General features: G+C 40.9%; 1 protein-coding gene across 4 annotated transcripts in view; it reads right to left on the bottom strand.

Moving 5' to 3' along the window:
- nipbla (NIPBL cohesin loading factor a) overlaps positions 1–17,401 on the bottom strand; it is a 42,211-nt gene that overhangs the window by 8,926 nt on the left and 15,884 nt on the right. For 2 of the 4 annotated variants that reach the window (XM_084055271.1, XM_084055272.1), the window contains exons 13-32: positions 16,999–17,212; positions 10,600–10,812; positions 9,927–10,112; positions 9,593–9,751; positions 9,161–9,261; positions 8,605–8,691; positions 7,929–8,160; positions 7,481–7,632; positions 7,217–7,297; positions 6,410–6,510; positions 5,080–5,209; positions 4,694–4,776; positions 4,151–4,283; positions 3,338–3,481; positions 3,063–3,149; positions 2,201–2,424; positions 1,903–2,005; positions 1,087–1,185; positions 746–892; positions 61–195 (exon numbers count right to left, since the gene is read on the bottom strand). In XM_084055271.1, the coding sequence (XP_083911397.1) occupies positions 61–195; positions 746–892; positions 1,087–1,185; positions 1,903–2,005; positions 2,201–2,424; positions 3,063–3,149; positions 3,338–3,481; positions 4,151–4,283; positions 4,694–4,776; positions 5,080–5,209; positions 6,410–6,510; positions 7,217–7,297; positions 7,481–7,632; positions 7,929–8,160; positions 8,605–8,691; positions 9,161–9,261; positions 9,593–9,751; positions 9,927–10,112; positions 10,600–10,812; positions 16,999–17,212 (2,811 nt within the window). The remainder of the gene's footprint in view (positions 1–60; positions 196–745; positions 893–1,086; positions 1,186–1,902; positions 2,006–2,200; positions 2,425–3,062; positions 3,150–3,337; positions 3,482–4,150; positions 4,284–4,693; positions 4,777–5,079; positions 5,210–6,409; positions 6,511–7,216; positions 7,298–7,480; positions 7,633–7,928; positions 8,161–8,604; positions 8,692–9,160; positions 9,262–9,592; positions 9,752–9,926; positions 10,113–10,599; positions 10,813–16,998; positions 17,213–17,401) is intronic. The other 2 variants (XM_084055273.1, XM_084055274.1) reach the window with 1 other exon arrangement.

Here is a 17,401-nt window from a genome sequence, read left to right as displayed (position 1 = left end):
TGAAAACCAAACGTATCAAAGAAAGCTCCCCCTTCCGCTTGTGTGAGTGGACATATATACCTTTATGCCCTCCTCGTCGTTGACCCTGCGGATCATCCTTACACACATCTCAGTGACCTTGCTGAAGGTTGGCTGCTCCAGACAGATGTCTCTCAGGATCTTGATCACACGCTTCCTAACACTGATACCAGTGTCCTGAGATGGAAGAAAAAAACACATATTTCAGACTTACAATATAGGGACTAAACAATACACTTAACAAACTCTATAATTAACTCAATTTCAGCTGCTTTGGTTACACATTCTGATAGATGACAACACAGGCATATTCTGCTCAAATTCACAAGCTTGAAGCCAGAATGTTAATACAAAAACTTATTTTTTTTAAAGAGCTACAACAACGTGCAATACATACATTTTACCCATAGGTGGCAGTATAAGACCATACAAAAAGCACTGAACTTTTGATGAACTCTTCAGGCCATTTCCATGACAACAGGCGCAACAATTTCCATGCATTTACCACCAAGGAAGCATGTACAAAGACTAGCAAAACTTTGTGCTACATAACGTTTGCTAAATCAAGCCATCACTGTCACAATTATCTGCATCACAATGTAACAGTCTTAGACTACAATGCATATTCAGGGTTTTCCTGATCGTTAAATCCTTTCTAGGCAAGTATGTTTTTTTTATCACCAAAAGGCAAATGGACAATAAAAAAAAGCATGCATGTTCCATTTACCAGTATTCTTTCTATGAGCATATCATAGTACTGCTCTGTGAGTTGGGGTCTGCTGAGCACAAAGCGACCCAGAAGCTCCACAGCTGCCTCTCTCACACTGGTGGAGTTGTCCATGAGTCGACCGTGGACACCACGCTGCATGTCTTGCTGCATGGAAATAGAAGATGGACAATGCAATGCTATAGATTATAATGCAATATCCAAATTTGAATAGACTAGCATAGCATATACTAGAGACATCTATGAACAAATGCAATGTTGTATATACATATAATAAAGGAGAGATTGACATAATGAGTGTCAAATCAATGTGCAGACACAATTCAAGTAAAGAATCATACCCTTGCTAGGATGCTGGGGTCCACGGCCACAACCTCAGACAGACACTTCATGGCTTTAGTCCTGACAGCAATGGCGTTCTCCCCAAGGACTCGCAGAATCTAAACACCACAATTAGGAATATTGTCATATAATATATCTGGGATTATAGAGTAAAAACACTGAATTAGGGCTGCAAGATATGGTAAAAAATAAATCTTATTGCAATTCATTTTGACAGATATAATGATTGTGATGTGATTCAAATTAGTATTTTAAATAATAGTTTAAAATGATGGTGTGACATTTGTTGGAGTCTATACCAATTTTTTTTTTCTTTACATCTCGAGAACACGATTTGTAGGTCAGGTCAGGGCATCTCTGCAGCATTACAGTACTTTGTTTATGGTGTTTTTCAAGCATTTTATGTTCATCAAATGATAGCAACATCTGCAATTTGTATATTGCAAATGGCCATATTGCGATTTGGATAATGGACTTGGCCATACATAATTTAGATAATATTTCAATTAAATGTTCAGTCCTAAAGTAAATTCAATGGGTTTTTAATTTGAATTTTGACACTTTTTGCAGCAGCTGTGTCAATATCCTCACTGTCCACATAGTTTGTCAACGGTTAAAACCACTTAAACCTAGCATCCCTATTCTGGGGTTCAAATATTTGGCAAACATAGCAGATCTACAAGCTCACAACACGAAACGTTGTGAGCTTGTAGTTCGTCTATTTTCGATAGAGGGAAACAAGGAGGGGGCCTAGTACAGACCCCTGGTCAAAGAAGTAAATGGGGGTTTAAGTGTTTAAAAGTGCCATGTCTTACCTGTGTTAAATAAATATCAAAGCTCTGGGCGAACGGCCTCATGGAGGCCAAATAACGCACGATCAGACAGGAGTCGTCATAGTCCACAGTGTCCGAGTTCATTCTGGGAGAGAGGGTGAGAGACAATTAGGACATGTTGTAGGATTATACAACCATCCAACCCAGCATGAGATTGTAACTAACTGGAACTGAAGTAAAACTGTGATGTGCCAGTTGTGTCTAGTAGAATCAATGAGCTATCAAGTGTGTGTGTGTGTGTGTGTGTGCGTGTGTGTTTTGCAGTCATCCTTGCTCTTACTTCAGTGTGGTGAACTGAGCTGGCGAGGCTTTAATGATGTTGCGGAGGAACTTCTTGCGCTTCTCAGCACGCTGCATGATCTCCCCAGTGGCCTCTATGTCCTTGGCATGGTGCGGTCCGTCCGACGAGTCCTCGTCCTTCTGGTTCTGGCCTCTCCTCATGGACTTCTCAGCCTCCGTGGTGGCGTCGCGGAACCACTGAGCGATGTAGAACTTTCTGGCAAACTGTGAAGAAAGAGAGGGCCCGGGTTTCAGATTAATCCAAGTCGAAGGCTAACCGTTTACCACTATTGTTTTAGAACAAAGATCCATGCAAAAACAATCAAACCAAAACATAAAGCATGGACTCATGTCCTAATTTGTGTCGCAGTATGAAAGTGTGTTATAGGGACTTATTTTCAAGTTGGCACAGTTAGAGCAGTACAGTAGTTCTAAGATTTTTAACTTGACCTATCTGGGGTATAAAAGCCCTTAAATCAAATCACTCTCAACTGACCTAACAGGGTCAGTATAGTTAACATAAAATGAAAAATAAAAGAATTCAAAGGAACTGAAATAATTTAGATATATTCTTTTTACCATCTTTACGCTTTATTTCATGTAGGTCAGGGTAGAGAGACAGGAAACCAAGGGCAGAGAGAGGAGAAACATGCGAGACAAGATGGGGGTTGGATTAGAAGAACCTGGGTCCCCAGGCTCAAAAGGAGCATGGTCTGTGCAGGCCATAGGCACCCTATGACAGATGTTTTCTAAAGTCCTCTAACACACTGCATGACCATGTGTGTTTAAGACACTAGAGGACGAACTGTGCATTACATTTGTGAGTGTGATGTTCATGAGGTCAGTCTGTCTGGCAAACATACCACCAGTGAAGCATCCGTCTCTGCGTTCTCCTCCAAGTAGTCCAACAGGGCCTTCTGGAGCTTCTGTGTCTCATCGTTACCAGGGCTCTAGGAAGACAGAGAACCCAGGACATGTCATTAAACTCCATTTGAAGTACAATGTAATCCTATAATACTAATAATGTAATATAAATATAAATACAGATAAATACAGTGAAAAGAGAGAACAGAGCAAAAAAATGTAGCAGCATAGTCTGAACCAGAATTTAATCTCCATGTTTACAGGCATTCTGTACCTCTGACAGGATACGGTCTATTGACCTCTGGTCCATCTTGCTGGTCACTGCATCCTTCCTCAGACGGGCAGCCACTGTGCCTAAGTAGTCTAGAGAGGCCACCCTCAGGGCCATTTCTGTCTGCTTGTTACTGAACTGGTGCACCTGTGGGTCGGCGCATTAGAGAACAGGATGAGAAAAATGATAAACATAATATGCTACAGTACCCTAACATACACCGAACCCTAAAACCATACATTAAAAAACACAAGAAAGAACGGCAAACAAAACAGTGCAAATATGTATTATTCCTTTAAAAACAATTACAAATGTCCATGCCAGAAAGAGCTCCAACTCAAATTGTGTTCAGCATTTCACTCTAACAAATAAATCATCATCATGTTTCTGTGCCTGGATAACGGCATACAGTATAAATGCAGATGCCATGAGTGAAACTTGACTCCAACAAAGCACTTTCTTTCCAGCATGCACCCCTAGTGGCCATTTGTGGAACTACAACAACAATGGCCCAAAACACACAAGATATTGGGACCAAGTTCCTCTCATGGGAACATTCTAAGTCTCAGTGCTTTGGGCCATTATTTAACCCATCTCCCCATCATCTACATTGCTCCTTCATAAGCAAAATAAGTAATATGATGTTTATCTGGATTCAACTACCTTAGTCTAGTGCACTCAACAGCACAAGATGTTAATATTTTGTGCATTTTGTATGATCACAAATACCAACAATAATATTCAAATTGACACTTATACACAAATGTGTCCAGTGAATGGTTTGCCAAGTAACAAGTGTAATGGTAACAGACTAACCAATAGTCTGCCAAGTAGACTGAGGAGCAGCTCTGCAGCAGGCCACTCTGGTTTGTTGACTGTTGACAGCAGGTCTTGGACAAAGTTCTCAAACAATGGCCGATAGTCCTCCTCTCCCTGCTTACTCCCACATCTGAGAGAAATAGAGGAGGGAGGAAGAAGAGGTGGAGGATAAGATGGAAAGGGGAAGAGATGAGGGGAAAAGGCAGCGACGTTGAGATTAATGGTAAAGACGAGAGGGGGTCAGGTAGCAAACAGGAACAATGGGAGTACAAAGTTGAGAATTTGACAAATATTAAAATCGGTAGTAAATCAAATGTCATATAGCATAATTCTTAAGAAAAAAGGTTGTGTGCTCTCATTTGATAAAGCAGACATGAAAAAAAATCTAGGGCAAATTAAATGCTGGTAAAACACCAAAAAAGAGAATACATTAATTTCTGATGGAAATCATACAGTAGACGGTTAGTGTTAGTGTTCATTAGAGCATGAGCAGCCACAGTACAAGGATATAAATGTTTAAAGAAAAAGAAAAGACATTACTTCTTGAGGAAGACTGAAAGGAAGTTCTGAGCGGTCCGCATGGCTGTCTCATAGGAGTTGGTAATCATTAAATCCTGATCATGCTGAGGGGGGAAAAGAAACAACGGGATTAATTAATTAGCAATGCTATACTGCACGTAAGCCTATTTCCACTATGTTTTATTTTTATTTGAAAGCATTAAATTATTAAATTCATTTCTTTGTGTATTTAAGTTATTTGTCATATCTGCCCTGTGCAATTGTTATTTACAAAGCCTAAAACAAATGTCATTTTTATTTATATGTTCCAATGTTCAATGCCAAAAAACAATTAAAATGATTTATCACAATTATTTGTATGACAATTAATCATCAAGTAAACTTTCATGACCCTGACAGGCCTTTACCTTGCTGTCATACTCCTCCAAGGTCTCCTTGTCACAGGCTAAGTGGACTACACACTGGATGAGCTGAAGCACCAGAGCTGTCACCATCTGGATGTACATTGGCTCTCCCTCCTGGTCCGAGCTGTTCAGCCTGGGACACAAAGGGCCAGCAAAACACACGGTTTTGACATCATGATGACATTTTCACTATGCCATCTTTTCTGAGCAATGAGCATCAGTGTCTTTCTTAAATAATTATCAATGATTCTAGACCAGCTGCCAGCACCCCTGCATATTTGACAGTATTTCTTCATTGCTGCCTAAGGAAGTGTTAAAAGGATCCCTGGCTAATAAGCCTCATACGCCTCAATACATTATAATGGCCCTCTATAACAAAATGTTGAAATTAAAAACAGCTTAAATATATATTTCTTTCTTTTAATAGTTCATCTTTTACTCAAGGCCGTCGCAAGTTGATGATGTCATTTGTTCATGTGTGGTCCAGCCCTTTGGAATACATGGAATGCATGTGCTAATAAAAACATTTAAAATATTGTTTTGATGCTCATATTAACCTTAGGAAGTATTAAGTTGGTTTTAGTTATGTTTAGGTTAAGTACATTGTTTATTGCTGGACTACATATGGACAAATGACATCAAATAGCAATAGGTGTTGTACCCCTCGAGTCAAAGATGAACCATTTCTAAAATAAAGAAAATATTTAAGGTGTTTTAAATGTTTTGCTATAGAGGGCAATTATTATGTATATTAAGGCATATATGGCTTATTAGCCACGGAACACACCAAATGCATTGCAAAGTCGTCTGTATGTACAGTATGTATAGTCAGTTTCATGGTATCTGAAACGCATTTCCCCCAAAGGCTTGCATATTTAACCACTTTCAACATGGTGTCCCTATTATGGGCACGTCTTTATCAAAATTAGTTCAAAAATCGTTCACAACGCGTTGCACTGAGACACGTTGTGAGCTTGTAGATCGGCTACAATGTGCCCACTGATGACAATATCAGTGGTCATTTCAAACTTCTTTTTAATGATGCATCAGTGGCTTCTATTTAAGTGCCAACTTTCCAGGAAAAAGCTGACATTTCCATTAGCTTGGAATCACTACAATGATCTCATTGGTAGGCACATTTCCAAAAAATTGACAGCCACCCCCTGAAACAGAGCAAGTAGACTGAAATGTTACCATCTTATAATGAGCAATAGTGAGGACCAATTATATGAAGATAAGGTTGAAAGTAGGTGATGTGTTCCTTTAAGAGTGCCCATCATGCCCCTTGCTTTAGCTGTGGTGAAAATAAACATGAACACATTAAACCACATACCTAAAGTTCCTGAGGGACCGTTTGCTGGTGGGCAGTCTAGCAAGAGAAGTGAAGATCTCCTCCAGGATCAGTTGCCGATGTTTCTCATAGCGTGAGAAGACCTGGAGATGGAAGACAGGTGAGGTTGTTCTTAAACTTAGGAAGGATAGTTCATAGAAACTGGTTGATCATCTGTTCAACAATTCCAGGGTTTTCCCTGGCTTTTTGAGGAGCTGTGTCGCTGGTAAATATGGGGCGGGCGGGCCAGTTTGGATATTCATATTCAATCTCCTCTATTATCATTATGGCAAATCGACGCAATATTATATGCTACACCAGGGATAATGCTACTCTGGACTGAATCCAGCTCCCTGTACCACAGAGTGGACCAGACAGAAGAAAGATGGAAGGTCTGGTTTTAAAGAAAATCGACTGTTAACCTGAACCACATTTCAGCCCAGGTAACGAAACAGACCCATTGACAGGCAAAACATTTGTTGCTTGAGCATATAAAAAAAAAATCTTCTTATTTCCATATTTCCAATTAATTTGGCTTGGGCACTGCACAAAAAATGCTGTGCCCATTAGGGAAAAACCTGAATTCAATGTTTACAAACATACAGCAACTGATCATGTTGAGTTTGTCTCGGATCGTTGTTGTCCACAGCACAAAAAAAGTTCAGAAAGGAAAAAACATTTAGTTTAATTTAATAAAAGGAGATTTCAAGTAGATCTCCCTTTGCTTTTAGAAGTTATGAAACACCAAAAAAGATTGACCACCAGTGCTCTGCTATACTTGGCACTTGAAAAAAATGAAACAATACTTACTGCTGTAACCAGTTTGATGGCACACAACTGAAGCTCACTGACATTCTCCACAAAGAATGGAGTGATCCCCATTGAAGAAATCTGGAACAAAGCAGAGGACATAGATGAGAAGGGAGAAAGGGAAAGAGTAAAATAAGGAAGAAAAGTGAGTTGAGGAGCGATTAGGAGAAAGTCAATATCATATCATCTGCTTTCCATTTAAAGTCTGTTCGGACAAACAATTGATCAAATAAGTGCTGTCATGGTATTGTGTCCAGCAGTTACCTGGAGGATGGTGGTATCTGTGAGCAGTTGAATCTCCAGCAGCTCAGAGACGTTGCTGACAATGTCACACACTTTGTTGTACAGCATGATGATCACACGCTGCTTATGTGTAGAGCATTTAGCTCGCTTTGCTCTGGAACTCAATATACCACCTGTAAATGAAAGAGAAATAATTTTCAAGCTTAGTTTATCTGGACAAATAAAGTAGAACATTTTCTGCAACACAAATTTTGCAGACTACTCTGTAGGACGCTCTGGTAATGTCTTTTGGGTTAATAGCTATATAATAGCTGATCCGTCAAGCTCACTCTAAGTGGACTTGGAATTCCCGGACCAAGAAAGTGAGTGACATGTCTATCCTCTCCTTATTTATTCATTCTTGCTGTAAACCGGGGCTGTGGAAAAAAAAGACAAAGAAAGGGCACTTGTTATTTTGCCCTATTCTCACCTCCGTGAGGGTCAACCCTGTAGACGGGGTCATACTGCGGATACAGTGTGTTTTGCAGGTGAAACTTGGTGTACTGCAGCACACGCTCTATAACGTCTTCAATGTACACGGCCTTGGGCATGTGTGTTGAGGTCATGATGTGGAGTGCAGTCAGACAAGCGTCAGCCGACTTGGTGACTCTCTCCATGATCAGGTCTCTCCAAAGCCTCTCTTCATCCTCTCCATCCTGGTCCTGAGCAGACGTAAAAACTCAGTTATGAAATGGTTTAACCTTTCTAGTCTTTGACCCACATGCTATACATTTTGTGCGTAAAGGATCTTGCTCACTGAAGTCTGTAGTTTTTTTAATCCATCCGATAAAAATCGTTACACACACCCACCATGCACACTGCAGTCCGATGTGCATTATTCTATTATCTGCGTATGTCACAGCCTCAAAACAATGCAACATTATAGACAAGATACTGCAAAAAACACAGAAAATTGTACCTGGTACGAATGTTTTTATGACGGACGACAATTTCGGGGGCAGAGTGTAAACGTGTTAGACACAACGTGAGGTGGTATTTATTTAACATACGACAATTTCAGAAGAACAATTCGGGCTCAGTGGGCAAGCTCCTTAACTGTATGAGGAGAAACGTAGTTGAAGTAGATAGAAATAAGAGGAGCTCACTGGGTTCATCAAGGTGGTGAGCTTGGATCCATCCTGGATGTTCTTCTCCAGAATGTTCAGTAGCTTAACCAGTTTGTCTGATGGGATCTGCAACAATAGAGAGGAAGTTAGGAGGAGGCAGCCCGACATCAAAAGACATCAAACATCCATCTACCTGAGCGTTAAACTGTCAAACAAACGGTAAAGGGAAAATAAACAGATTGTTGATAGAATACTATGAGCATAATATGCTTTTAAAAGCAAAATTACACTTTGGTAGAGGTTTTGGTTGTGTAGTTCCCTTGCTATGATGCAACTAGAAATATTGGAGAGAGATTTTCAATAGTTACTCCATTTATTAGAAATTGATCAAAATAGCCTCCGGATTGACTTGCATTGATTGCAAGGTCAAACAGGTCTCAAAGTCACTATTTTAGGACATAAACAAATGCAATCTAAGTGGATGGTAACTAAACAACCCAAGCCTCTACCAAAGCCTCATTTTGCAAGTAAAGAATAAAAAAACATATATTTTAAATATATTTTCTACTTGGATCTAGAAGATAGTAAATAGTACCCTGCTGGAGATGCCCATGGCCTTAATCTTGGCTGACTCACTGCCCAGCTCGCTCAACTGGTGTTTGCCTAACAACAATTCCTGAGGGATGTCATCGTCATCTGTTAGAAACACAGAAACACACACACACACACACGATTAGAATTGCTCGGAGTAAATAAAATCAAATACAATTTGATCAATTTTAATATAATAAAATATTTTCTTTCGGCTCTTCAAGTGGAGCTGGCTACTATTTGGAAATATATCACTTGGAAAATAACACTGATGCCTTTATTGAAACCAAACAGGATTTATTAAATACAAAGCTTTACTTACATGCTACTTTTATGAAACATGAACCATTCAACAGAACAGAATACATCACACAAATCTAGATATAATTGATGATTGAGACCAAATAACTATTACAAATTTAAACATAACATTTACCATTGTTGAAGTCCATGTCCTCAAGATTCTCCAGTATGTTATCGATACTGTTCAAGAACCTCTTGAACGTTGAAGAGTCCATCAGTTCTTCTTGGGTCAACTTGGGTTCATACGCTTTCCTTTTCTTCTGCTTCTGCTTCTCCTTCATCTTTCTGGCAACTGAGACATCATGACAAAAAACGGCTCTAGGTTTGGTTTGGTTTTATAACTTAGATTTGGAGATTCTGTGCGTTTCATCTTGAATTGGAAGATACAAGATCCATTTGACATTCATGCCATATTAATTCCAATAGGAAAAAAATCATAGCTGAATGAATGCAGTTTGGACACTGACCTTCACTCATGGTGGGTGGTGGCGAGTGTTCCTCATCGGAGGAATCCCGGTAGCGACTGCCTGAGCCTCGCCGGCTGTCTCGGAACCCTCCGCTTTTCCGATGCTCCCCTGAACCCCGACGCTCCCTAGGCTCCTCAGCCTCCCAGGCCTTGTCCCCTTTGTCACGACGATGGCGCTTCCTTGCAGCTGAAAATATGAAAATAAAAAGGTCAGGCAAAGCTGTCAAAGAAGTCAACAATTAGCATTGGGAACCGTTTTGACAGAATGGACAAATAATCAAAATTGACAGGCAAGAGGCCATTCCTATAATCAACCTGCCTAATTAGTGTGGTTTATAAATGATCACATTTCAGGGCCTGGGCCGCAGCGTGGCGGTCCAGGCACCCTAGGCTGCAATGCCAGCCTGACAGCGTGTCGCGGGTTCGAATCCCGATCCCAAAGACCTTCTTTAAAGGCATAAAAGCCCAAAAACTAAATCTTTAAAAAAAAGATCACATTTCAGCGCAGATGGGCAAACAACATTGCACACACCATAGCAAAAAGCCATTTTGTACTCCTTGCTAGTCTTTTTTTCTCCAATACTTGAAAGACAATTACAATCTTCAAGTAGAGAATTAAGATCCTCTACTTACAGGACTCAATGTGAGAAGAGACGTTTTAAGTAGATACTCACATTCTCCATTGGCGTCAAAGTCATCATCTGAGTCGACCTCTGCATACTTGGGCTTCTCATTGACAGTGCTTCGTTTCCTCTTGTTCATCTTGACCCTTTCACAGAGTGGCATGGTGGACTCAATTTCTGCCAGCAGTTCTGGGGGAAGGTCCTTCAGAACACTCGGGTCCATACCACCTGTTGGTTTAGACAGAATGTCAAGTTTAGGTACTCCTACGTATACGTGTCAAATTCAAAACAACTTTGTTAATCCTAGGGGCAATTATTTACGAGCAGCTTGTGCAAGGAGACATCAAACCGCTAAATGTAGAATAAAATCTATAATGTTATGGTAAATATTCTTGTTAAACAATAAAGACAAGATAATTAAAAAAAAACATTCCCAACAATAACAATGGCTGTGAGGGCGTGAGGAAGCTGGGGTGAATAGCATTTCTACATCATACATTTATGCATAGCATCTTCTGGGAAGAAGTGAAAGGACTTGGGGCCCCTCAACACATAATTCCAATTTGGGGTTGACTGGATGGTGTGTTTATAATAAATATGCCCCGCCCAGAAATCTCTGAAACTAATTAGAGGAAAACAACATGAAGTATCAAAACCCTGTTAGATGGTCACACAGAGAAATGTACTTGAAAGAACATATCCAGAAGAAACCCAAATGCTAGCTGCATTAGAGGATTTGTTGGTTGCATAAAGAATTCAGATATCTTTATTTCACTCAGATTTGAAAAATGTTGCTGTTTCTATCTTTTACCGTGAGGCTGTGAAACCAGCAGATAAAATACAAGCTCACAAATGTGTTGCGGGCCAGAGGCCTTTCTTGATGTTTACACTTAAAAGGCCCCAACACATTCCTGCCTGATAATAATATCACAATCAAGGAGGGAGATGTATAAAAAAAATATTGTAAGAGTTTTCTTTTCACTGGCTCTCCGAGTGACCAAGGACATGACTTTGATTCCCCTGCAAGCTGCCAGAAGATCCCCACTACTGTACTAATGTTCCACATTATCCCAATACATTATTTTCGCTTTTCTTATATAATTCCTCATTTCTTTCTCTGGTATTTTTTTTACCCTTTATGACTATTGCCAGTAATGTTTTTACAGGAAATATTGGTGTCCACTAGGGGTGCAGCGGTTCAGTTCAAACTTCGGTTTTCGGGTCATAAAAAAATAAATCATTATTTTACTTATTAGCAATAAAAAATATTTTTCTATTTAGACACAGTCCAGTATTTTCTGCCTTTAATTTTTTTTAAAGGAGAATAATTACCTTATACTGCGGACTTTACTTTCATTATTATGCTCAAGGCAAAAAAAATGCACTTTATGTCACTATGCCTCACACGTGTGCAGGGAAGAGGGGGAGATACTGTCCCAATGAAAAACATCACTTCAAAGTTTAGTTTACAGCAATTAAACAGCATTTAATCTCTGCATAAGGATTTAAGGATGTTACGCTTATAACGCTTAAGGTTGTTACACACCGGGGCGATTTTTTCGTGCGAATAATGCGTTTTTTTTTAAAACCTTATAAAGTCAATGGCTCCGTACATGGAGCGAAAAAGCGAAGCGAAAAAGCGTCTTTCAATTATTCGGAACAAGTCCGAATTTTGCGTATATTCGCTATTTTCGCCGGTGTCGCCCGGTGTGTAAGGACCTTTACTGTCAAGAAGAGTTCCTATCTACAGTCCTTTCTTGGGACTGGTCTGACGGAATTAACTTTTAATGAGCTCCTGCTATGAGTGGTAGGACAACAACAATGTCAGGTAGGCTAATCAGTATGCTCATTTATTAATCCGTGTCACCTTATAGGTGACCTATAGACGATCTACAGGCTCCCGATGTGTTGCAACTCGTGATGCTTGTGGATCGGCTGTTTTGGCGAGCAACACCAGCAGGGAATCCGGGAGTTTTGCAAAACCGAATTCATAAAATTATATTGAAGTGTACAGGGCAGAAACCGAAAACCGCTGCACCCTTAGTGTCCACACAGAGGGATACTAAGAAGAAAGTTTGTGGCAGTTTATTTAAGTCAGAGCATGAACTGTAAAAGACATCTCAATCTGTACAATCAAAGCAAGCTTGTAAGAGGGCAAAGTTTGTTTTGACGTTTTTACTGTTTGCTCTCGTCGCTCCAGGACAAGGCATAGGCAAATACTGCACAGTAAATGGCCACTGATTAATTGTTCGCTCTGCCGGTTGTTGGATTTTACATTTAAACTTTGAAGAAGAGAGGGTGCTACACAGCGCAGCCACACTCTCTCTCCAACACACATACGTTACAGACACTTTAACACGAGAGGGCGATACACAGCGTTACAAAAGATGGAGAGATTGGAACAGAAGTTCTGTGTGGAACAATAATGAAATTAAGTAATTTAAACAAGGTCAAATGCAACTGTGCAACACCAAATTGGCCTACCAGTGGCTACCACCACAAATCAACAACACAAATGCACATTTGAAGATTTGAAGCCATTTGAGTGACACAGCCATGGCTTCCATGTGAGAATTCTGTGGACTCTCTTGGAGCAACATGCAGGTGGACAGCAAAGTTGCTGTGACGGGGCATACATATAGCACTCAAAACACCAGATTGATCTATACACAGAGCAGTAGTTGCACATTTCAGAGAGCTCAACACTGCTGGTAGCAGCTTTTTGATGACACTCTAGCTATCAGTTAATCAAGAGCCCTAGTATCTGACAGTTTTGTTAGTTTTCAATCACAGCACTACAGCAACACAGGTGCTTAGACAGAAACAGCAATACAACATCACAGGCGCTTAGACAGAAACAGCACTACAACAACACAGGCGCTTAGACAGAAACAGTACTACAGCAACACAGGCGCTTAGACAGAAACAGCACTACAGCGACACAGGCGCTTAGACAGAAACAGCACTACAGCAACACAGGCGCTTAGACAGAAACAGCACTACAGCAACACAGGCGCTTAGACAGAAACAGCACTACAACAACACAGACGCTTAGACAGAAACAGCACTACAGCAACACAGGCGCTTAGACAGAAACAGCACTACAGCAACACAGGCGCTTAGACAGAAACAGCACTACAACAACACAGACGCTTAGACAGAAACAGTACTACAGCAACACAGGCGCTTAGACAGAAACAGTACTACAGCAACAGAGGTGCTTAGGCAGAAACAGCACTACAGCAACACAGGTGCTTAGCCAGAAACAGTACTACACCAACACAGGTGCTTAGCCAGAAACAGTACTACACCAACAGGTGGCGCTTAGCCAGAAACAGTACTACAGCAACACAGGTGCTTAGCCAGAAACAGTACTACACCAACAGGTGGCGCTTAGCCAGAAACAGTACTACACCAACACAGGTGCTTAGCCAGAAACAGTACTACACCAACAGGTGCTTAGGCAGAAACAGTACTACACCAACAGGTGCTTAGCCAGAAACAGTACTACACCAACAGGTGCTTAGGCAGAAACAGTACTACAGCAACACAGGTGCTTAGACATAACAGCACTACAGCAACACAGGTGCTTACCGACAGAAACAGCACTACAGCAACACAGGCACTTAGACAGAAACAGCACTACAGCAACACAGGCGCTTAAAGGACGACTTCACCGATTTTCAATCTTCATATAATTGGTGCTCACTAATACTCATGATAAAATGGTACAATTTTTTTCTACTCGGTCTGTGTCTCAGAGGAGGGCTGTGGGCAGTTCAGAGTCCCGTCTACCAGTGACATCATCGATGGGGAATCCAAGCTAATAGAAACTGCAGGCTTTCTATTCCTGGAAAGTTGCAATGCAATAAAAGAAGCCATTGTTCTCGTGTTAATACAAATCTAAATAAGAAATGTGAAATCGTGTTGAAAAACAAAATCATGCCTAACGATGATGTCACTGGTAGACGGGTTTCTGGACTGTCCACAGCCCTCCTATGAGACACAGACCAAGTAGGAAAAAATGGTACCATTTTATCATGAGTATTAGTGAGGACCAATTATATGAAGATAGGTTGAAAATCGGTGAAGTTGTCCTTTAAGACAGAAACAGTACTACAGCAACTAACACAGGTACTTAGACAGAAACAGTACTACAGCAACACAGGCGCTTAAGACAGAAACAGTACTACAGCAACCAACACAGGTACTTAGACAGAAACAGTACGACAGCAACACAGGCGCTTAAGACAGAAACAGTACTACAGCAACCAACACAGGTACTTAGACAGAAACAGTACGACAGCAACACAGGCTCTTAGGCAGAAACAGTACGACAGCAACACAGGCTCTTAGGCAGAAATAGTACTACAGCAACCAACACAGGGACTTAGACAGAAACAGTACAACAGCAACACAGGCGCTTAGGCAGAAACAGTACGACAGCAACCAACATGGGCGCTTAGACAGAAACAGCACTATAGCAACACAGGTGCTTAGGCAGAAACACCATCAGCAAACCAGCCAGAACACAGTTGTTATGAGCCTCTTTGCAGAAAACAGACACACAAACACTCTTGCCGAGCTTAACTCATTGAGTGCCACAATCCGTCAAATCCGTCACGTGGCCTGACGCCCAGAGCGCCACAATCCGTCAAATCCGTCATAAAAAAAAATTCAAAAAAAAAAAAAAAAATTCAAAATAAAAGTTTTTTTTTTTTTTTTTTTTTTTTTTGGAAAAACATGTTCAGAACCCAAGATATGATGATTTGAAGATTTGCTGCTCCATCCACTCCTTGTTTAACCTATAACTTAAAAAGGCTGTATCTCGCTTCCTAAGCACTTTTTTTTTTACAATGAATTTTGAATTGTGGCACTCAGAACCAAAATTCCATTAACATGAATAAATAAGCTTGGCACTGAATGAGTTAAGTGGTGAGGAGGGGGAGGGGGATTCTCCCCAACAGTAGAATTTTCAAATTTGATTTGATGCACATCCCTAGGATGAATGCTGACAAGGGTGAAGAAGAGCTGGAGAAATTCTCTCTGCAAGTACAAGGGCAATGTGAGATGGGTAATGCCTTATTTAGATTTGGTTACTTGGAATTGGAAGATAGCAGATCTGCAAGCTGAGGTTGTACATCTGCCATTCGGTGTGTCACACTGGTGTACAATCAGTATAAATCAGGCATTACAGTTCAAGGTCGGACAAAGGTACATATTTTCTCCCGGATCATTAGCGTTACAGAACCTCTCACTGATGTAGAAACATACTCCGCCTCTGGTGGATTTGTTTGTTTGAGATGCGACCGATCCATCCGAACAGGGTACAAAAAAGCAGATCATGTGATCCTCAATGCCATCCGCATCTCCCAGCCACATCTTGGTAAAAGGCAGCGTTCTTGCATCTCTAAAGTCAGGCTTACATCTGGCATGAGCATCCAGTTCATCCATCCTTTTGCGAATGCAGTGTACATTTAAAATGAGGATAGTTTGCTGAGAACTGTGGGAGCTGGCATCTGTTGCTCAGCCCATATTTCCTAAGTCGGAGTTGTAGTGCTTTTTGGAGAGTAAACCGCTTGTTGCAGAATTGAAGGTATTATTGTGTAGCTACCAGGGGGAGTGTGCATAAAATTGTCACTTGCTGCCAGTGGTATAAGGGCAAGTGATACACAGCTGTGTACATCCTCGCTGCTGCCATCATGATGTCCATAGGCACATCGGCTTAACCCATTTAGACCTGAGGCCAAATCTAAAAATGCCTTCTAAATCCTCTTTTTTTCTGAAAAACTTCAAATATGTGTTCAAAAATTACAAAAAAAGGATGTTGCTATATATTGTACATAGCAGGAACCCCAAAAGGGGTTCCCGTCTTGAAAGGTATAGTTACAAATAGGGGTTCCCGCCCAAAATGGGTTAAAAGAGGCCAAACAGGCCTGGCCCGCAGCGTGGCGGTCCAGGCACCCTAGGCTGCAATGCCAGCCTGACAGTGTGTCACGGGTTCGACTCCCGATCCAGACAACCTTTACTGCGTGTCAACCCCCCCCTCCCATCTCTCTCCCCATTTCCTGTCAGCCTACTGTAATCTGTCAATAAAGGCAAAAAGCAAAAAAAATCTCTTTAAAAAAATAAATAAAGAGTCCAAACAGCAGCATAGACCCTCAAGTACACTCCTTCTGTCGTGATTAAAAACACTTATTATTACTTAGCTGTAATGTGATTGGCTGACTTTGCAAAAGTATAGATTTGCAGTGACTGTGGAAGGGTTAGGGTTGTAGACTGCGTTGTAGACTATTGGCCAATCACGGTGCAGGATTGGTCAGTGTCCAAACCTCACTTATAGGGGGCGGTTACACCGCCCCAAAAATAATCAAGTATAAAAAAGAGGTTTAGGAGAGCACATTGTCTCTATGAGCAAAAATAATAAAGGCTACGAAAGAGTGTCCTTACTTTTGCCGCTCTTCCCTGAGGAGAGCCTGTTTCGTCCAGATCTGCTGTGCCTGATGATCCTCTGGACCTGCTCGATGGAAAGCTTCTTCAACACCACCACAGGCTTAGGCCTCTTCTCAAAGTCCTCGATCAGACCTAGCCTTTCCAGCCTAACCTTGGGTTGGGCCCAGGTTTGGGGTACTGTTGCTGAACCACCATCCTTGTCACGTTTCACCTGAGAAAAAGAGGAAAGAAATGAGGCAACGGTTAAGAGGTCCATATTTGTACAAACGTTTGACAATGTTGTAAAATGTTTGAAAGCCAGAAATAAGTTGGGTCCTCAAACTAAATGGTAAACAATGGATACAGCTGATTCTATTACCCGTCTAATGTGGAAAAATAGGCTTCTGTGATGTCAAGGTTA

This window comes from Gymnoscopelus microlampas (genome assembly GCF_963454915.1).
Source record: "Gymnoscopelus microlampas genome assembly, chromosome: 4".
NCBI lineage: Eukaryota > Metazoa > Chordata > Actinopteri > Myctophiformes > Myctophidae > Gymnoscopelus > Gymnoscopelus microlampas.
This window is presented reverse-complemented; position numbering and strand designations above follow the sequence as displayed.